General features: G+C 34.6%; 1 protein-coding gene across 8 annotated transcripts in view; it reads right to left on the minus strand.

Moving 5' to 3' along the window:
* Positions 1-23,535, minus strand: part of ASPH (aspartate beta-hydroxylase) — a 151,104-nt gene that overhangs the window by 112,130 nt on the left and 15,439 nt on the right. For 4 of the 8 annotated variants that reach the window (XR_006679740.1, XM_045286519.1, XM_045286442.1 and 1 more), the window contains exons 2-4: positions 15,483-15,632; positions 14,168-14,212; positions 12,401-12,469 (exon numbers count right to left, since the gene is read on the minus strand). Coding sequence is in view for 7 of the 8 variants with exons in the window: in XM_045286519.1 (XP_045142454.1) it covers positions 12,401-12,469; positions 14,168-14,212; positions 15,483-15,632 (264 nt within the window). In the remaining variant the exon portion in view is untranslated. Of the gene's footprint in view, positions 1-12,400; positions 12,470-14,167; positions 14,213-15,482; positions 15,633-19,491; positions 19,617-23,535 lie in introns of those variants that run through there. The other 4 variants (XM_045286544.1, XM_045286479.1, XM_045286557.1 and 1 more) reach the window with 3 other exon arrangements.

Below are 23,535 nucleotides of genomic sequence, written 5' to 3' on the forward strand. Positions count from 1 at the left end.
GCATTTAGAGTTCATTCCACCAGGTTATACTGTTCATCAAGCTTTCTATTTAGAGGTTCTGAAATGATTACGGAACAGTGAGCAACAAAAAAGGCCTGATTTGTGGCAGGCAGGGAACCGGTTTGGCCACCACCACAATGCACCTGCTCACGGTCATCTCAAGAGCTCCAGTTTCGTGCAAAAAACAGCTGCCTCTCTAGCCCCATGAACCTTACTCACCTGACCTCACTTCATGTGACCTCCTTTTGCTTCCATGAATGAAAAGGGACGTGAAATGACGGCGATTTGATAACACAGAAGAGGTGAAGAAAGAAAATGAGGGAAGTGCTGTCAGCCATCCAAACAGATGAGTTTGAAAAATGTTTCCAAGAGTGGAATCACAGATTTGACAAATGTATTAATTCTAACAGAGACTATTTTGAAGGTGATATAGTTGTTTTGTTAAAAAATAAAAGTAATACATAGCTATGAAAAAAAAAATCTGGGTTGTTGTTTTTTTTTTATCCACTCATATTCCAATACAAGGTAATCATCAAAGAACCATTAGGATGTAGTTTTTAAAGTCAGAGAGAATGGTAAAAAAAAAAAGTGTTTATTTCCTTTTCAGCTTGTAAGTTTATTTGGATGGTTTTTATAGTAACTACTGTTAACTCTGCTGACAATTTGAGAATTTTTTATATTGAACTTTTTGTAAGAAAGAGACTTTAGTATCTTCCTTTCGCACATGAAGAAGTTGCCTAAAGGTAATCTATGCCATTTTGGTAAATGTCTCAGTCATTATCACACACATATTTTTAAATTAAATTCTTCTGCACAAAATTAAAATGCCTGCTTCAATCATTAAGCCAATGGTTAGACCTACAGTTCTGGAACATGCATTAAAGTTTGTTTTTTTTTGAACCTTTAGCTGCCTTAAAAAAACAAAACAAACTTCAGTAAGTGACAAGCTCTAGAACTGGTGTAGGCTGAGTCTCTTCTCATCCAAGGGTCATTTCAGTCCCTCCTACTGGTCATTGGTGAGAACTCTGAGTCACTTTTGAGTCTGTTTCCCATCTTCCTCCATCCCATACTAAAGCATCATATTCTTTTCAACATTAGCGACAAATGGTAAAAAGAAGCCCCATGCCACTATATCACAGTGCCATGAACCAAGCAGGTTCTTACACAATTTCCCTTCCATTTTTAAGTAAATGATTAACAAAAGTATTATGAAAAAATTTTGGAAAAAATAACCTATAAACCCCCTGACCCTCACTCGATAAGAGTGAGGAAAAGAGAAAGAAAATATGAGAACTGAAAATGAAACAACAGGAATAGATTAGATCCAAGCTCTGGAGTCTGAGTGTGGTAAAGAATACAGGGGCAAAAAATATATTCGATATTGGAAAAAATTGCTATTTTTCTTGGCATAGATCAATGTATTGTGTGACCTTTCAGAAGACCTGTCATCTGTCTTATAAAGAGCTATTTTCAATAATTAAATGTCTTCATGACATGTCGCTGTCATGTGGTGCCATCAGGTCAATTCCAATCCATAGCAACCCTATGCACAACATAAGGAAGCGCCTGGGTGGGTCCTGTGGCATCCTCGCAATTGTTCCTGTGCTGGAGCGAGCCCATCTTTACACCCACTCTGTCAATCCATCCTGTTAAAGGCCTTCCTCTTCCTAGCTGCCCCTCTAATTTACCAAACATGATGTCCTTCTCAAGGGATTGGTCTCTCCTGCAAACACTTCCAAAGTATGAGAGATGAAGTCTCGCCATCCTTTGTCTCCAAGGAGCACTCTGGCAAGCCTTCTTCCAAGAAAAATCTGTCTGTCTTTTTGGCAGCCCTTGGTACTTTCAATATTCTCCTCCAGCACCACAATTCACATGCACCAATTCTTCTTCAGTCTTCCTATTCAATGTCCAACCTTAAGAGGCAACTGAAAATACTATGGCTTGGGTCAGGCCCACCTTATTTCTCAAAGTAAACTCCCTACACAATATATTAGTGTCTTATTGTGTAAATGCAGACTCCTGAGAACTAGTCATGCATCAGTACTAAATACTGTTCTCAGTTTGAGGAGGAATTTAAAATAAAGAAGAGGTCATAATTCCTAGCTCCATAGAGTTTTTCTACTTAATACCTACTCCCAGATATTCCAGTTATGTCAACAAATAGTATAGGTAAAAACTGGCATACCTGTTCACCCATCAACATGTGAAAATTAAGTTTGAGCCAACGAGTCTCTAAAGAGGCATCATGACCCAAAATAAGATTCTATAATCCAAATGACTGAAAGCTTATTATTTTATAGATTTAAGTAGCTAACCCACAGTCTTATTTATAAAGGGTAATATCAATCACCCAAATTATATAACTACCAAATGACTGAAGCAATTGCAATTGATCCAAATAACTTGTCAAGAGATAATCTGGTGAAAAAAGCTATGCCTCTATCTGCTCCGAAAAGCCTCCAAATAGCAGGATAGAAAAACATTTTATTCGGTCTACCTGGGTAACTGTAAAAAAAAAAAAAAAAATCCAGACTTAAGTAGAAAAAATTTTACATGTCTGTACACCACTCTGCAAGGCAGGAAGAAAACTTCTAGAACACAGACTCAAGTGCAAGATGACAGAACAGGAGCCCCAGCATTCCATTCTATTCATTGCACTTGCAGGCCCCACTAGCAGCTAGCCACCAGCTGGGCCTCCTTCCACATAACTCAGAAACTAGAAGAAAGCTTCCCCCACTCCCACTCCTCGATCCCATCTCCAGGTTAGAGCTGAATGATGCTAAAGAGCAGAAAGGAAAAGTCCAAAGCACCACTTCCTTTGCTTTTTCAGTCAGTCAGGCAAACTGCAGCATATGTGCAAAAGCAAGAATTGCAGGGCTTAAAAGACAGCACCACATGGTAGACATAACGTATATTCCACAAAGTTTCTTTGTTCTTCCCAAATTGAAAAAGCAATGTAATGCAGTACATGCTAAAATTCCACAAATATATATATTCAAATGTGTAGGACACAATATTGTCTCTTCAAATACATTTCTAAATTCCTCCCACATTATAGGAAAATATTTCGATTATGGAAAGAAAATTATAAAAGCAACCCTTAGAAAATTAAAAATTGTAACATACATCATAAATAAAAGTTAAGCAGAGTAATCTGGTCTACTTCAAAATGCCTTTTACCAGTATTGCAAAGAACTTTATTTTTCTCTCACCAAAAAATAGCGTTAGGCACACAGTTGAAGGAAGTCACAGAAGTCAGGGGTTCATCAGCTAGGTGTATTTTACCTTTAAAAGAGGCTTTTCAACAAGGCTGATTAAAGGTGGTATGAAATAAATGGTAAAGTCTCTTCTCACATCCTTGCTTTTAATTTACAAAACCAAGGCACAATTAATTTCTGTACACAAATTATCCATTAGTATCATGGTAAAAAACAGATAAGAAATTAATGGTTCTAAACATTTTTAATGCACACACTTTGCGATTGAGTTATCTGCTAAAGTTAGTAGTAATGAAGCATTCACAAATAAGTTTTTTATAAGTCTATACAGAGCATGTGTCTAAGTGAATTTCATTGGAGGTAGAACACAAGACTGTTTTTAAACTTAAATTGAATATACCTTGATATTCCACTGCACTCACATTGATTTACAGCAGAAGGTACAATATATGGTCAAATACTACAGAAAACTTCAGAAAAAATACTAAAACATACTCATTTACTGAAGAAGTGCTTGAATATTGCCACATCAGTAGCTTTTGACCATCAGAAATTTATTCCCTAAATAGTTTAGGGAGAAATAAATTAGAATTTTAATAGCCATGTATGCTTTAGGAGCTTAATATTTAAGATGTTATAAAATTTTGTTTTGTTTTGCTTTTGTTTTTTTACTATGACCAGCAAGTTAGACAGTCTTCCTTGGCCATGTAAACAGAAAGTAGGCAGAGGTGCTGTCCTTATTCATGCCGGACTTCCGAGCTATTTGTTTTGATTCTGTACAACAATGATCTCTAATACACAAGCTCAACTTGTCACATTTCCTTCAGAACATGAATAACTGATTTTCTGAAAATTATTTGATTAAATATGAAAATACAAAATATATGCAAAGTAAAAATTGTTAGAAAAATGCTCAAATGAAAACATTTTTCAAATTTATTCTCTAAGAACAAGCAAAACTAAACAAAGTTTTATAAAAGCTCAGAGATTTCAAAACACAAAACACCATTCTTTCAAAGAGTGAAAAAAATTTTAAAAATCTTAAGTCTGATTCCTTTCATGCAATACTAACTTTTTGAGAGGGGGTGGTGGATAAAAATCTCATTTTCAAAGTTGCTTTTGTGATTATTGCCGCAAATTCATTTTAATTCACTCAAAGGTATTGTTAAAATATGTCCAAGTATATTTAATAGAAGTTATAGTGAAAGCGTTCCTTTGAGATAAATTCTCAAAAAGTCATAACTTTAATAAATGATTTACAAATATAAAAATGACTTTACAGTTAAGTCAAAATCAACAGACAGGCAATAAAGTAATATAGAAAAATGGCAAAAGACTTATTTAGAATGAATAATTTTAATATATACAATATCATTTAAGATACATTATGTACATTTGCCTCTTATGGAAAATGTATACTCAAAAAAAGTACAAATTACTTTCTCTGGATGTACATTTGGAAATAAAAAAAGAAATTTTGTTTCATATACAGAAATACTCAGCTATACTTATGTCTACAGTAATCATATTACCCTAAAGCAAAAACATGGGATTACTTTCAAATTATTTTAAAAGCACCATTATACAGAATTTTAAGTTAAAATTTGTTACCCTACCTGTCAACTCAGTTAACCTATACAAATTACAATGAAAGTGCAGTTTTTTTTAAAGAATTAAGACTTTTACATATTATTGAACTTACAAATTTAATTCTTGAAGCATGCATTAACGTATGACTCATGCAATAAATATTTTCCATAATCAAGTTATTTTCATTAATAGCATGTTAAAAAGGTAAGCATCAGGGTCAACAACCAAAACTACTTGTTACTGTTAGGTTTCCAAATTTAGTTCAGTGAATACATCAGTTGCAATATAATAATACAGAAACCAATTATACCACCATGAACATAATTTTCAATGTACTTTATAGGTACGACCACAAAAAGGAACTAGTAAGCACTTCTACTAGTGAAGGTCACATGGTAGACTGCTGTTAAAAGTTCATAACTGCTCCATTGAAAACTAAGCCCTGGACAGGCAAAAGAAAGACTGCTTCAGTTTTTGGGAGCCAATGACTTCGATCCCTGAATCAAATTTACTGATTATGTAAATCCAAGATAACACAAGTCTTTCCCTGAACCCCTTCATTCTGTGACGTACCATCAACGCCATCTGCAGTGTCACTCTCTTCCTCTTCTTCTTCTTCTAGCATTTCAAAGGGAGTCATTATATCATAGAGAAACGAGAGGAAACCATAAAACCAATCAGAACTTTCCTCGGCTAAAATATTAAGGACTTCCTCAAGAGAATCAATATTTTCATTACTGCCATCTTTGGTCAGGCCTACATAAGAATAAAGGAAGAGAAAGAGAAAATAAAGAGAGCAGTTAGGTAGAAAAAAGGAAGCCGAGGGAGAATGATCTCAAAAAGAATGTGCATCATGATTACCAAAGTCACAGATGAAGATTTCAAGAAAATAAACAGACTGAATAAGAAGAGCACTTTACAATCACACACAGTAAATAAAGGAAAGTCAAAAGTCTAGTACCCACACCATTCTGGCCAGTTGTTAATTAGACTTTACATTAAATCTGGAGTTGGAAAATGATAAAACCTTAACAGTCAAATTTGAAATGATATTAATGGGAAAAGTATGTTAAGGCAGTTTCAGGGGGAAAAAGATATATATATACTTCCAACCACCTAAGAGTTTGCTGATTTACCAATCAGATGCTATCAAGAATTGGTCATATGCCATATTTATCAATACATATCCACTGAAAATTTTTAAAAAGATCATTTTCTCAAAATTTTCTCCTTAGGACCTTAATCTCTAGAGTTTATATTATTAGTAGAATTATTGCTTATAGTATCTACAAATATATTCAAATTAGGTAACTAAGAGAAATACATAATTACATAGCACTATAAACGTTACCTCTATAAACTCTCTTCAATCAGACCGTGAAATTATTTTCTATTATAAGAACCCTGACATTTAATTATTTATTCCAAAATCAGACCCACATGATGGAAGGAAATCAACATAGGAAATTGCTTTTATGATATTTTCCCCCTCTGAAGGACTGCTTTGCGGTGGGAATAGCTTCGTGGCTGCAGTAGGCTTCCAACTCCACCGCACACAGTCAAGGTCCATCATTCTGAGGAGGAAAACAATGGTGCAGCTGTGGCTGTGAAGAAATGGACATCAATGACCAGATTGCAGTCACCTAAATCAGGCATTCCAGGCTCTGGAAACACACAATGTCCCCACCACAGAGCATCATTACCAGCAACCGAGGCTGACAGGTAGGGTGAATAAGGCAAGTAGAATAAATATCACTTCTCAAGTGAATTTCTTCCATTTTAGTCAGCAGAACTAGATTGTCCTTCATGTATTTGTGGAGAAGTAATACGAGTTCCAGTTCAGATGTAGTTATTTTCAGTTAGGCCCAGAGCGTCCTTCTTGGACGCCAAGTGAATGATGACAAGAACTGTGCTCCCCTGAATCTTTGTGCGACACGTGTACTCTGCCTACCACATGAAACTATAGCTGTCTGTCTATAATAAACATTGATATTTGTCTACATTTTAATTTATTAGTAGAACTTTCAAGGATTAAATATAAAACTACAGAAAACACAGACTTATAATGGAATTTTTCCAGAAACTTATGGAGACCCTTCAGAATATGCTTTAGGAAGACAGGCTGTGCAACAAATACATAATACATGTTGGAGTAAAACTTTTTATCCCAACCATGAAATCTTCCTGTGTTTAAGACAAAAGTACTAATCCAGAGAAGATTCTGAATACACTGCATTAGCCTTTGAGCAGGCCCCAAAGAGCAAGTGGCAAATGCCTTTAGCTGAGTAAGGCCCAGGCTTCGCCAACATGCAGCTGCATCAAGGAGCTAACAGGTGCTGGCTGGCTTCCCTCTTCTGTCCAGCCCTATCTGGTATGCTGTGAGCTAGGCGAAAGCTACGGGACGGAAAGGTAACCATGAAGCCCTTACGGTTTATTACTCTTATGTAATATTATTCTTGGCATTTACTCCTTGGATCACTTTTTAATTTTATTTGGGAAGTAGCATCTCAAAGTATATAGTTACAAATAATAGAATCTTCAATAATCTAAACTAAAACTGAAGAAACTATTTTAAATAATTTGGCTACTAAAATAGGAAGCGTATAAGCAAGAACAGACTTAGTGGATTTGGGAAAGGGCTTTGACCAGAAACAATAAGCTAATAAAACCCGAGATGATAATTGATCTTGATTTATTCAATATGCACTTTATTTTCTCCACATATTTCATGAGAAATGCCAAAGTATTTTTTTAGTGAAAGTGTGTAGTTCCCCAGATTGATAAGGCGTGAGTACAAGTATGCAGATTTAATAGTCCAGATAATTATGAAAAACTGTCCAACATATGAAAGTTAAACATGGGGAAACCAAACATTTCAAGTATCACTATAGTATTACTATGGCTAAAGTGTTAATCCCTCCCCTCTTTGATTTCCTACTTTCAATCCTCCTTTGCACTCACTTTTCTTTTATATTCTTTCATATGTATATGATACATTTTGTTTTTTTAAACATTTTATTGTGCTCTTGGTGAAAGCTCACATAGGAAATGAGCTTTCCAAACAGTAGTTCACATACAAATTATGCCACCGCATTATCGCAATCCCTGCAATCTGTCCACACTGTATTTCCTCCCGAGTTCCCCATTTCCATTCAGCCTGTGCCCTGCTGTCTCTGCTGGATCGTCACGCGTCCTGTTCATCAGATTCCACCAGTCAGGAGACGTCTCACTTGAACCACAATGGACTTAACGGATTTTACAACTGTGTGAGCCATTTCTTGATGTGAATCTCTTCCTACGTACAAAACATGGACGTGTCACTGGTTTTGCCTCTCTAGAGAATCCAATCTAACACAACAATTTTCCCCCCGGTGTGCTCCACCACATTCTTGAGTATATTTGCAGTGAAGATAAATGCACATATACAAATGTTCTATATATTCAGGAGCACACTTTCACTCTCGCTCTCTCATCAGTTCAACCTATGTGTCTATTTCTACAACACTTAAATTTGCTGAAAATTTTTTCAATGTGGTACATAGTTTAATTTCTAGACTGGTGTTTCTATGAGCACTGATCATGGATCCAAGTAAAATGAAATCTTTGACAATACCCATCTTTTCTCCGTTTGTAGTGATGTTGTTTACTGGTACACTTGTGAGGATTTTTGTTTTATATTGAAATATTATCCATTCTGAAGGCTGTAGTCTTTGTGAAGCATGTACTGATGAAGGCTAATCTCCTCTCTTTCAGCAAGCAAGGTTGTATCTTCTATATATAGCAAGTTGTTGCCGATGCCATATCCCTCTTGATATAATCCATCTTTTAGGATTCTCTTCTCAGCATACTGATTAAATAAGTATGTTAAAAGGATACCTGATTTTAAAATCACATAGTAACCCCTTGTTCTGTTCAAACAACAGCCTCTAGGTCTACATGTACATGCCACATGAACAAAAGAAAGAAATTATATACTTTTCTTTGCTTTTTGTAACATGTCTAAATCCTGCAGACACAGCTTTGCCTTGGCGAATGAGTGTTATTGAAATCCTGACTGCTTTCTTAAGTAGTGTTCAGTAACTTAAGTTTTAACCTGTATAAAAAAAGCTCTCCCATATTTATTTTCCTTTTCACATTAGCACTTTAAATTCTACACCATTGGCTAGATTACAAGTACTATTATTAGAATCACTAAATGTCTCATAGATGTTACTTAAATTATTGCTCAACAAGCTGATAATGCTATTCTAAAGTGGACCAGGTATATATATAAACTTTAGTTATACAAATGGATTTTGAGCTTGCAATTAATTATAATCCCTAATCTAAAAACAATTTGTTCTCACAATGTGGCCTCACTCAATACTTGTCCTCATAAAGTGATCACTGAAGATACAGGTGCTAAAAAGCAAAGCATGGTGAAAAAAAAATTACACAGTGCCAAACTAACAGAAAGAGTAGTGTCTGGGGTCGTAAAGGTTTGTCTTACAACAAGCAGCTCTCTAAGTGCGGTATCATCTAAGTCCACATGGAAGGATCACACCACCCAAGGATTGCAAATAATAAAATCCATCTTGATATTGGTCCTTTTCTTTCTTATTCCTTCTTTGTACTTTTATCTTCATATTATTATTATTTTATCCTTACCACTTTAAAAAAAATAAATAAAATAAAATAAAATAAAATCCAAGATCAGAGAAAGGAATTGTATTAGAGCTTAAATTCTGAGCACCCAGCTTGCAGACTACGGAAGGCAGTGAAAGCCCAACATCAATCTGCAGAGTCCACACATGTATTAAGCCTCCACTGAATTCCCTAGGACCCTTGAGCAGGGATGTGAAGTCTTGCCTCAGACAGAGTGCATTGGAAAGTGGATTACTGCAGATACAGATGGTTTGAAATTTCACATATCGCTTGTTTTCCCTTGATTCATTTTTAATTTGTTCTCATTTCTATTTCCTTCTGCTTCCTCTTGGATTGAACCTTTTCTGTGTTTTATTGTGTTTTCTGTATGATTCTATGAAACCTAAGATAGGCACATCTACAGAGACAATAACTAAATAGTTCCTTAGGGCTATGAGAAGGAAAGCTGGAGGGTAGTGGGGAGCTGAGAATGGTTCAGGGAAAGGAGAAAATGTTCTAAAATTGATTGTGCTGATGATTTCATAACTCACTTTAATATAATTAAAATATGGCAATGTAGTAAAAAAAAAAAGAATCTGTATGTAAATCAATGTAATGGGCAAAGGCATAACATTAGAAACCCAAAAAGGAAGAAAACACTTGCATTTCTCAAGCTGAAAGTATTGAAGAAAAACAGTAATCCAGTTGCAATACTGGAGGATTTTATGAGCAAAACATTGAGGAATGTAGAAAGCATCAAAAGAACATGGAAGGAATATACAAAAGTCATTAGGAAAAAGAGTTGGTCAATGTTCAACCATTTCAGAAAGAAGCATATGATCAAGAACCGATGATGGAAGAAGTCCAAGCTACACTGAAAGCAATGATGCAAAACAAGGCTCGAGAGATTGGTGCAATAGCCGTTGAAATGTTTCAACAAACAGCACTTGAGATACTCGCTCATCCACGCCAAGAGAGGTCCATACCCGTGCCTATTCAATAACCCCCCTAATGATGTGTAAAAAGACTTACTGAGAACAAACTTTTGAAGTACACACTATTTACAAAAACTAAAATTACAAGTGCAATGATTTACTATGCAAATGGACATAGTCTATATAAGAAAAACTACTTTTTTATTTTAAAAGTTGGCATTTCCTGTGTGACAATTTTGAAGTTAAAAATCAATAAAATACAGTAAGATGTAATATTCCAAAAACTTAGTATCATATGAATTTAAAAAATAAATTTCATCCTTTTTATAGTTGATACATTTTCAATACACTACCATACATACTCATGTATAAGCCAAGTTTTTCCAGCACATTTTTAATGCCGTTTTTGTGGATAAAATTAGGTGCCTTGGCTGATATTTGGGTAGGCTTATACTCGAGTATATACGATAAGTAAGATTTCGAGATGTTTTTACAAATATTAAGAGAACATACCTACTATAAACCCCAAAGATAATTGTACAGGAAACTGGTATTTGATCTCAGAATTAAGAAGTTTAAGAACTATACTGGAGTAATAAACCATTTATCATTTGTAGATACAAAATTAGCACCATCTTAATATGCTAAAAGTCGCCTTGGTGGCATAGTGGTTACACATTGGGCTGCTAAGGGCAAGGTCAGCAGTTCGGTAGCACCAGTTGCTTCTTAGGAGAAAGAGCTTTCTACTCCTATAAAGAGGTACAGTCTTGGAAATTCTCAGGGGTAGTTCTACCTTGTCCTGCAGGGTTGCTATGAGTTGGCATTCATTCAATTGCAGTGAGTTGGGTTTTGTTTTTTTTAATGTGCTAAATTCTATATAATTTGCTTCAAGCATCTGGGATGTGTCTCCTACAGATATGTTTACAAAAATGCAAGTACAGAATTGTAAAAAATTCAATGACAGAATTACTTTAAAAATTTCACCAAGATTAAGGGAAAAGAATTTTCACAGATAGTGGCCTTCTACTTTAAGTACCAAATACTAATTACCTCTTGCAAATAGTAGGAAAATATAAGATACATCAGGTCAAAATTAAGAAGTTATATTACACTTTATTACAGGATATTTAGAACTTATTGTCTCATAAGGAGGCAAGACTAACCTCCTAAAGATGTTTCACTGGTTACAGATGTGGTATCCTCCCATTTTTTTCATGTGCATAAATTAAATACAAGAGACTATGTCTGGGAAGAATTTCTTGTGTCATTTTCTTATAAAGCTGAGTATATGATACCATGCCATAATCATTATTTTTCTAAAGACTTTAATATTAAAAGATCTAATGCACCTTACGTTACATACTAAAAGAATAAGGAAATGATGTTTTAACAAGACAAGATGAAATATATGTCTAATCTGGTCAAAGTATATAAAATTTGTAACAAAGCATTTCGTAACAAGTGAGGGAATGCCACATTTTCATCTCATAAAAAATATCTCAATGTTAAAGACAGGCAATTCATTTAAGAAAAAAATAAGATCTAAGGGTTCTAAAATAACAGAATCTGGTCAAAAAACCACTAGATCTTATTTTTGTGACCTTCAAAATATGTAGAGGACATATTTTACAATCAAAATTTTATTTTACAATGAATTTATGTAAAACGATAAGCCTGTGGAGATTTACATTCTTAAATATAAATGAACTATGTGAAATACTACTAGAGAATGGCTATAATCACCATACTTAAAAACAGAGGACACTGTCTAAATATTTAAATATAACAATCTGAACATATGCTTTAAGTCTAAAAATGTATAAAATTATACTTATGAAAAATACATGTGAACAAGCTATGTGTGTGTGTGTGTGTGTGTGTGTGTGTGTCAATTTATAAAAGTAAATTGAACTGAGAATCTATGGAAAATCAGTTACGTTGTACTTATAATCTATAAATCTACATAGATATTATTACAGTTTGGCTTCCAGCAGCAATTTACCATACTAACAAAAACATAAAATAAGTACTTGCCTAATAAAATTTTGGCATCTTCCACATCAAAATCCCCATCACCATCAGCATCATAGACTCCTAGCTTCCCTGAAAAAAAGGATGTAAATGGAGGTCAAAAAAGAAAACAAATATCATTAAATATTGCTACTTTCTATGGTCCTGCACACCAGCCATAAATGTTATCAATGAAATTCTTTTAAAGCTGCAAAGCAGTGCCAAATAAATGGGTTATATAAAAATGATGCGTAATCTACTTAGAGAGTCAAAAATATCTTCATCTAAGAAAGTCTAAGAAATATAACTAAGATAAGTTCCTTTTAAATTTTTAACAATATTCTGAACTAACCACTTCAGAAATGTTTTGTTATACTTCGTGTTAAGAATATTTTTGGTAAAATGTTCAATACACATAGGAAACAATATTGAACCATATCAGCTGCATAAAGTTTACTGTTTCAAAAGTACAAAAATACCTCACAACCATCAATATTCAAAACGAAAGTAACACTCACCAAACCTCATATATAAGACTCAAACACAGCAACAACAACAACAAAATACACTGCCATCCAATCCACGCTGACTCATAACAGCCCTAAAGGGCCCAGGGTAAAACTGCCAGGGTGAGTTTCTGACACTGTAACCCTTCAGGGAGTAGAAAACCCCACCTTGAACAGCTGGTGGTGCCTAACTGCTGACCTTGCAGTCCAGTGCCTAACCACCACACCACCAGGGCTTCTAGATAAAAACTAGATACAAAAAAAAAATAGATACAAACAAAATAAACATAGGTTCTAAGAAATACAAATAAAAGAACACCGTATTTTTGCTATTTTGTCAAATGGTCTATAAGGTCTATAACAAAAAGAACATGAATAAACCTTTTAAAAGCAACGCTATTCTGGAAACAAAGTATTCAAAATTGGAGGTTTCTGAAATTACAAAAAAGATTTAATGGTTATCCTATATAAATTTATTAGCATTGGCTATCTATTAATAACAATAACAAAAAACAAGACTTAAAATGGATAAGCTAAAAAAGCAACACTGCTGAGGATTTTGCTCTTAAAGAATAATAGATACAATTTTTTAACAATGTAATGTTTTCTAATCCAGGAGAATCAAATTTTCCGCATTGCAAATATAAATCAAATACAGGGTGGCTTCAAAAGTTGTGAAAAATGAAATTAAAAGGCAATGTCATTTTTCCATGAGCTTTTGGATGCTCCTACAAATGTACATACAATTACTAATATCAACATCATTGGGTTATGCTTATAAAGAAATATAATGTATACTAGTAATTTAAATAGCATTAATAGCTATAGTACAAGTACAAATAAATCAGCAGCAGAATACAATGGATTTAACCAAAAATTAATAGAAAGCTTGTTTAAGCAGAGGTAACAGTGTTACAGTAAAGTAATTGTGAGCAATCTTTACCTACCAGAGCCCTTGAAACACTTAAGAAAATATTTAACTCCTTTTTCAGAAGCCCGATTTAGAAATTACATATACACCCAAAAATAAAACAAATCATAATAGCTACATAGAGAAGCTATTATTTCTACTGCTAAAAATATATAAATGAAAAATCAGTGATCTATAGGTCATGAATATACCCATTATAGGATTAAAATAATGAAAAAATTCACAAAATACTTAACTACCTGACATAATATAGGGAAATTGGTCCTGCCACTTCTCCTATGTAGATAACTAGAATATGAAAGAGGTTTTAGAGACTGATGTATGTATTCTTAAAATACATCTCCAAGCGCCTACCTTGAAGTACCTCTGATAAATTATAACGGAAGTCCTTTGCTTTAGCTGCATGTATATAAAAATATGAAAATTATTACTTATGCTTAAATGCACAAATATTTTAAGTTTCTTTTGTTCGATATCATTTACCTAGCAACATATTATAAAAGCGTTCATCTACTACGAAGTTTGTCTCCAAACTAAATTTCTTTTTCTATTAATGTTTACAGTTTTTCCTTTACAGTAATAAAAATGAAAATCTTTAACAGAGATTATAGATAAGCTCGCTTTGTTTTTCTTTGCCTTCCCACCACCACCCCCCACAAAATATGACTACAATACAAGTAAAACAGAAATACATTCATTAACTGACCCACAAACCAATCAAAATTAGACTTTCCTTAAATTATTAAAGAAGTATGTTTCAAAATTTCAAAAACTGGCTGCTGCTAGCTACCATTCAGTTGGCAATGGGGTAAACAATCATGAACACCGTAGTGCCATGAGGAGTGAAGAAAAAGGCACACGGTCAGGAGCATAGCAGCACCTGTCTCAGAATAGCAGACAAAGCCCAGCTACACGTACACACACACACCTTTCGCAAACATACACACGTTTATCTTATGTTATTCACAGCAAAACAACAGAGGAGCATGCTTTGAAATCCTCGTAGGCTGGGTTTTGTAAATTGTAACTCGTAAAGTGTAAATCCATGACACATTAGTGGGTCGGTAATCAAATTAAGTGGCTCATGAGCAGTATGTTTCATGAAAGAAGTATGTGTCTTGAAAGAAGTACAGCCATAATACTCCTTAGAAGTAATGTTGGCAAGACTTAATCTCACATACTTTGGACATGTTATCGAGAGGAAACAGACCCTGGAAAGGATATTGTATTTAGCTGAGGGTCAATGAAAAAGAGGAAAACTCTCAATGAGATACAATGACACAGTTGTTGTAACAATGGATTCAAAGGCACACTTATGGGGCTATTACAGGGTCAGTCAATGTATCATTCTACTGAACACAAGGCCACAATGAAGTAAAACTGACTTTATATCACTTAACAATAATAATAACACAAGATAGAACAGAAAAAAATGAGTATTACAAGGACTGAGAATAAATTATATTTAATAAAATTTCCCTATTTTTCATTATAAGTGATATTCAAAAATTTTAAAGGTAACACTGAGAACATCCCCTTCTGTTCCCACCCTATTTAGAACCATTAAAAAGATAAGGGGGGAAAAAAAGACAAGGAAAATTAGCACTACTAAAAATGATACTAAATCTATATAATTTTATAGATTCACATAAAAAAATGAGATGCTTACCTAGAACGTCCTCATAATCAATAAGATCAAACCAAATGACAGCTACTGATGTCCAGACTCCCAGTAAGGCAATGACAATAAACCACGTGAAAAATGAACTCCCAGAGGGCCCTCCTTTTCTCCCATTCTTGTGTCCGCCATGCTTTAGCTCTGATTAAAAACAAAATAAATGTCAATTTTCATTGCATAAGAAATCACTTATTTACTCCAACACCTTTTTCACGCTGAGTTATTTTCCTAGTAGTCGGTAGGACTGGTGGCAGAGTGAGCTACAAATTGGGTAACAGCAAGACCAACGATTCTAACTCACCAGCCACTCCAAGAGGGAGAGATGAAGCTTTCTGTTCACATAAAGATTTACAACTTCAAAAGTCCAAAAGGAGCAGGTCTATTCCGTTCCATACGGTCACTATGAGTCCAAATGGACTTTATGGCAGTGCGTTTGGTTAGTTTGGGTTATAAAATAGGCCTGATGGTACAATGATTGAGGACTCAGATGTTAACCAAAAGAGCGGCTGGTGGTTCCAACCCACTCAGCTGCAGCCTAGGAAACCCTATGAGGCCCTTCTACAGTTGCATGGCATCACGAGGAGTCCCTAACCAGTTTACTCAATGGATGCAAAATTCGTTTTCACTAAAATTCTCAAAATTTGTCACACAAAATAAAGGTTTTGAAAAGAGAAAATCTGCTTAAATTCAACGCCAAGTATGTAAAGCCCAAACCTGGAAGTAAAAAACCGATCGGCTAACTAGAGAAAAGCAAAACAAAAATAGGGTTGTTATATTAAGTATATTTCTAAGTTCTTTATTACCACTACTTGAAATAACTTTCAAAATACAGAAGTATATTAACAACTCGAGGAAGTCATACAAAAATAGTCAAAACACCTTATCTTCCCATGTAGGTCCCGAGAGTCTTAGAAACCACTCTATCACAGAAGAAAACATTCCTACCAAAAAGTCAATATTCTTGGCTAGAAAACGAAGAAGGCTTTAAAAATAGAGGTCAGACGAGATAGAAGAAGAAATAGCTCAGCAATTGTGTCCTACTTTAATTATTAAAACGATGCACTGGGCCTCAAGAAACTGGACAGTTGGTCTCAAATGCACGAAAAAGCTTCATAATCTACTGTCTACAAAAAGTGTCATTTTGCATAGATATTAGATATGCTTCATATTTCTTATAATCTTAGAATATGCTTTTCACAGAAATAAGCATAGACAACGAAAAGTCGGGTCGTATTAACAGAAAAGTTAACATGATCTTTAAAAGATAGTAAAAATCTAATTTATTTAAAGAGGAATATAAGTAGTTATATTCTCAAATGCCATTTAAGAAAAAAAAAAGCACTGACGTTAAATCAACTGATTCATGGTGACCCTAAAAGAAAGGGCAGAATCGCCCCTGGTGTTTCTGAGACTATAAGCAGGTAAGAAAATCTCTTTCTCCCCCAGGGCACCTGGTGGTTTCAAACTGAGGACCTTGTGGATCGTGGCCCAACAACGCTTAACCACTACAGTACACCACCAGTGCTCCTATTTACAAAAAAAGTAAAGTAACATTATCCAAGGTAATTAAGTAAAATCATCTAAGTTAATGATTTACAATACAAACAATCAGGAGAAATGTTTTATTGTTATTATATAAACACACACACACACACACACACACACCAAAGCAGAAAATATAACTGGAAGGGAGAACTGAAGCAGTCAAATACTAAAAGCCAACCAAAGCCATAAATTCCAGGAGCAAGTAGACACAGGAATTAGTAAAGGTTAGTGGTAAGCTAAACCCTCACAGTCCTTAAAATAACCTTGAGTGAAATAAGTGAAAGCCACATTGTTTTATTAAATAATATAAGAAATGTATATTGGATAGATTTTCACTCAAAACATTTTATTAAATCAATTTATCACTCTACCAGGTAAATTTACTTAACTAGAACATTCACTTATTAACAAAACTTTACCCATTCTTTATAATATAAAAAAAGGCCTTACTCTATTATTAACCTTATTACTATTAATATTTACTCATTTCATTTAAAATATCTCTTGGATTATACAAGGGACTCTTTCCTAAGACACCTTTCTTTGAAGAGAACTTTACTGTGGACAACAAATACCAGTCTCAATGTGTCACTTTGTAAACATGGTGTGCCTGCTCACAGTGGTTACACTAGGTTGCCGACTCTTAGTGGTTATGCATCAGCAGTTCAAAGTCACCAGCCTCTCTGTGAGAGAAAGGAGAGGCTTACTGTTTCTGTAAAGTTACAGTCTCAGTAGCCCCACAGGCCCATTCTACCCTATTAGTTGGAATCAACTTGATGGTACTGAATTTGGTTTTGTTTATTTTTCTACTCTGGTGGAGCCCTTGTGGCACAGTAGCTAAAACACTCTAATGCTAAAAGGTTAGAACCGACTGGCAGCACTGCAGACGAGTCGGCTTCCACGGAGATTCACAGCCTTGAAAACCGTATAGGGCAGTCCTAATGTCCTGTAGAGTCGATTTGAGTCGCAATCTACTCAACATAAGTGATTTTGGTTTTGGATTGGTTACTCCCACAGTATAGACAGATTTCTGTACAATTAAATAGAAGAAAAGATAATAAGGCAAATCCTTCAAGAGGGCTTTAAGCGTCCTAAGGCCAACTTGGAAGCAGTGGCTAGCCATATTGTCTATTAGCCAAGTAAATGAAGGAAGGTTCACTTCGTTTCATAGCTCCATTTTAGACCCAAAGTCCTAAGGATTGGTCTGAAAGATTCTTTTTGTTTTAAGTGAGGTTAAGAGTTATGTGATAACCATGTGATTCATTTTCTTACATGTTGTCCCATCAAATGTAGATGACTTAAAAAAAAAAAAAAAAAAAAACAGCACCTGCCCTGTAAATCAGAAAAGGCTGCTATGTGCTACCAAACTGAAAATTATCAGGCAAGCAATGGTCTATGCCTCTCTCCCAAAGGAAGACAAGATTACTAAGAGTAATTTTTTTTTAATATGGATGCTAAAGGGAACATAGAAGATCTACCTCAACACCTAAGTAACTAACTGAATTATGAATAAAGCATCTTACGTATTTATTAACTCTAAAGTTTTTTAAAACAAGTACAAAAACTGTCAAGTAATTGATTGAACTGTTTACATATTTAAAAATGTCACTCTCTAAGGGCGAATAACAATTAAAAATGAGTTGAAAAATATTTTATGTAAGAAATATAAATTGTGGAGCAAGAGACTCATATGGCTCACTTGTTGAAAACAGTAATCAAAAGTGGAGATGTTCATATTCTCTACATTAACAGTTTCAGTTGCTATTTATTTAGGAATTGGAGGGAGTCCTCATACAATTGTTGTTATTTTCTGCCATATATTTTTAACATAATGAGCAAATACAGCTTACTTACTATCAGACGGTCTTAACTTTAAAAGTAAATAAAACCAAAAAAACACATACCTCCCCCGACCCAAAAAAAGCTAGCTCATCATTAAGGGAATACTTAGAGTTTAATGATTTATATTATAAAACTCTAAAGTCTTTTCTTTGCATTTATTGTTTGCTTTACTAAAAGGCAATTTCCATATATAATAAGTCTTTGCTAGAGTCCCCTAATAAAAGTCTGCATTTACTTACTTAAGTTCCATATAATTTTATATAAAATATTAATATATAACTAATAACAAATTATAAAATATATATACTTTTTAACCTAAGGAAGTCTGCTTCTATATTTGTGAAATTAGTAAGAAACAGTCTCTAGAAGTTCAGTATACTAAAAAAATTACAATTTAAGATATTAAAACATACTCAAAGCAAAGTCAAATATATTATTGCATAAAAAATTCAACAACCGTGAAAAGTCATTATCGTCACCAGTTCAAAACATAAAGCAGAGAAGAGAGTCACAGCTCTTGCCAAAAAAATTTAACAGAACACAACTAAAAATAGAAATGAAAAGCTGTCAGCTAGATCAAAAACCACTTTTAGGCCAAACAACACAAATATACCTTTATCGTCAGCCATTTTGATTTCTTCAATCCATGAATATATATTGAAAAAATAAATTACAATATCCACGGCTACCAGTCGGCCTCAAGCATGCCCTTCCCTATTAGAGCTTCTGAGTGGCCTAACCCCAGGAATCCAGGCCTCTAGAACTGAAATTAGACCTAACTGCAAACTCACCTCACCAATTATTTTTAGAAGACTCTTCCTTGAGGTCAAGTGCTACTAATCACTCTGCTGAGATGCGCTCCTAACACTCAAACTGCCTTTCTCCCACTTAAGGAAATTCTGCCTTCCAGTAGGTTCGCTTACTCCAAAGCCAAAAATCAAGCTACCAAAAAAAAAAAGGAAGCAGACAAATTGTGTTGCCAGTTTTAGCTTCTTGGAATCTGGCCTTAATGGTTTTAGCCTGAGCACCAAGTTACTTCAAACTGAAGCAAAATGACAAAGAAAGCCATGCTATATGAACTGTGGCCCCAGTCTGCAAACAGTTTCATGTGGCCCATCAGAATCTAATTGACTACCTACATGAAAAAAACAAAACTTAGATCATTTTATTGAAACAGGTCATAAAAGAAATTAAATTAATGCTCTAGAACTCTAAATCACAAACAATACGACATCAGGAGTAAGACCTGCAATACTAGAAGTACAGCGACAACAACAAAAACATGTTTCACAGATAGGAGGTACTGAGGGATGAAGGGAAGGAGGGGCCAAGGAGAGAACTGAAGAAAAATTTGGAAGGAGAGGTATAGGAAGAAAATTTAGTAACATTAGAAAGAATTGAAGAAAAATTTAGGCATCAGGTTACAATACTGAAGGATACCATGAGCAAAATAGTAAATAAATAAAGCATCAAAATAAGATGAAAGGAATACAGAGTCATTAAACCAAAAACAATGATCCAAAATTCAACCATTTCAAGAGGTACCAAATGATCAAGAACCAATGACACTGAAGGGAGAAGTACAAGCTGCACAGAAGGTAGTAGCAAAGAATAAGGACCCGGAAATTGATGGAATACCAACTGGAATGTTTCAACAAACTGGTGAAGCACTGGAAACACTCATTTATGCCCCAAAAAATGTAGAACACATCTACCTGGTCAACTAACTGGAAGAGAACCTTTTTGTGCTCATTCCAAAGAAAGGTGGCCAAATAGAGCGTGCAAATTATTTTTTAAAAAGTTGTCAATATTACATGTAAGCATAATTTTACTGAAGATAATTAAAAACAGTGCATCAACAGAGAGCTGCCAAAAATCAAGTAGAAGTCAGATCAGACTGTGGAATGGCAGATATAACTGCTAAACATCAGATGACTCTTGGCTGAAAGTAGCGAATACCAGAAAGATGATTACTTGTGTTTTATTGACTATGCAAAGACATTCGAGTCTGTGGGTCATAAAAATATGGGTGACATTGGGAAGAATGAGAATTCCAGAACAATTCGTTGCATCCATACAGAACATGTATATAGAGCAAAGGCAGTCAATGGATATAATGCATGGTTTAAAAATCAGGAAAGGTGTGAGGCAGGGTCATAGCTTTTCATTCTGCTTATTCAATCTATATGCTGAGCAAACATCTGAAAAGCTGGGCTATATGAAGAAGAGCGCAGCATCAGGATTGCAGAAGGCTCACTAACAACCTGAGATATGCGGATGACACACTTTCGCCTGCTGAGAGCAAGGAGGACTTCAAGTACCTGCTGAGGAAGATGAAAGGCTGCAACCTTCGATATGGATCACAACCAATGTAACCGAAACCCCAAATCCTCACAACTAACTAATTGGCAACATGACGACAAACAGAAAAGACAAGCTGTGAAGGGTTTTATCTAGCTTGGTTCCACAATCAATGATCATAGAAGGTCCATCCACGAAATCAAAGGAAACATTACACTGGACTAATCTATTGCACAAGTCCTCTTTAATGTGCTGAAGAACAAGAATGTCATTTTGGGGACTAAGGTGCACCTGAATAGCTGTGGTGTTTATCACCACCTCATATTCATGTGAAAGTTGTACAATGAATAAGGCAGCCCGAACAAGAATTCACGTGTTGAATTATTGTGTTGGTGAAGAATACTGAAAGTACTGTACACTACCAGAAAAAGAAACAAATCTGTCTTGGAAGAAGTACAGTCAGACTGCTCCTTAAAAGCTTTAGACAAGTTATCAAGAAAGAGCAGTTCTCAGAAAAGGACAACACACTTGGTAAAGCGAAGGGTCAAAGACAAAGGTAAAGACCCTGAATGAGAGAGATGACACAGTGGGATTGACACACTGCAACAGTGGGCCTAGGGCTCAAACATCACAACTGTGAGGATGGCACAAGGCAGGACAGTGTTTCATTTTACTGTATATAGATAAGGTTGCTTGAGTCAGAACCAATTCCATGACACCTAAAAACATAGGAAAACCCTACAAGACTGGAAATAAAGAAGCAGAGATAACAATTTATAAATGAAGACAACTATAAAGTAAAAAGAGGGAATAAATAATGTAGTATATTATAACTTCCAAGTGGAGAGCATGTAATGACAATTTCAAGACAGAACCAACTTTTTAAACCTGGGAAGAACATCTTAAATTGCAAAGTAACCTCAAAGAAAATTAATAAATCTTCTCATCAAGATAAAAAATTAAAAATGCATAAAGATTTAGTAAACACTAAAACAACAGCAACAAGGAAAAGTTAAGAAATCAAAGTTAGCGCAGGAAATTATGTGGAAAAGACAATAACACACACACAGAACAAACTGAAAACAATAAAGTCATACCTATCTGATTTTACACTGAATGTAAAAGGATTCAATGCAATAGTCAAGATACAGAGTAGCAAAATGGCTAAGAAAATACAATTCACCAGTCTTCTGTTTACAAGAGACACACCTTTAGACCAAAAGAGACTAAATATCTAAGGATGGGAAAACTATGTCAGGCTAAAGGGTCAAGTGCATAAAAGAACATAGGCATAATAAATACCTATGTATGCAATAAACAGCCTCAAAATAAATAAATCAAATTTTAACAGTTTAAAAGAAAAATTAACTCCACAACAACAGCAGATTTTAATACTCCACTTTCGATGAAGGAAAGAACATCTAGAAATAAAATCTATTCGGAAACCAAGGAATTAACACTATAATAAACCAACCCAGTCTCATAAACATATGTAAAACAGCCCACCAAACACCATCACAATATGCATTCTTCCTCCAGTACAAACAGAGCATTCTCCAGAACAGATCTGTCTTTAGCCCACAAAACAAGTCTTGATAAAAATTAGAAATCAATGAGAGGATCATGGGTTTCAAATATATTGAAAATTAATAGTGGCCCACTTACAAAAAGCTACTTGGTAACAGAATGAACGTCGAATATTGAAAATTGCTTGAATCAAACAAAAATGAAATCATGACATATCAAAACTGCTTGGATGGCAACAGCACTAGAAGGCTGTCAGTGAGGAACACACACAGCAAAAGCGAAGAACCAAAATTAACACCTGAACTCAGCATCTCCATCCATTCGGAAAAAGCAGCTAAGCAAGGACAGTCACCAGAAGAAATGAAATCATAGAAATTAGGACAGAAAATCAACAGAAAGAATCAACAAGACCTAAAACTGGTTCTTTGAAATAATTATTAAAAGTGGCAACAGACAAAGTAGTGAAAGACGCAAATTAACACAAATAAAATGAGCAGTCACAATAGAACCAAGTGATTATGAAAAGATTTTTTTCATATTTTTATTTTATTGGGGGCTCTTACAACTCTTGTTACAATCCATACATCAATTGTATCTGACATATTAGTAAATATATTCCATAGTTCTTTTCTAAACGTTTACTTTTCATTGAGCTTGGGATCAGCTTTTTTTTATATATAAAAAGTATTATTAACAGAATACCAATGAAACCAATAGTACTCCAGAAATACCAATAGTACTCCAACATATCTGAAAGTCTAGAAGAAATGGGCATATTTCTAGAAACACACTACTTACCTAAACTAACAAGGCTGAGGCAGAAACTTTG

This window comes from Echinops telfairi, unplaced genomic scaffold (genome assembly GCF_000313985.2).
Source record: "Echinops telfairi isolate 266 unplaced genomic scaffold, ASM31398v2 ScPeMD7_1;HRSCAF=3_0, whole genome shotgun sequence".
Lineage (NCBI taxonomy): Eukaryota > Metazoa > Chordata > Mammalia > Afrosoricida > Tenrecidae > Echinops > Echinops telfairi.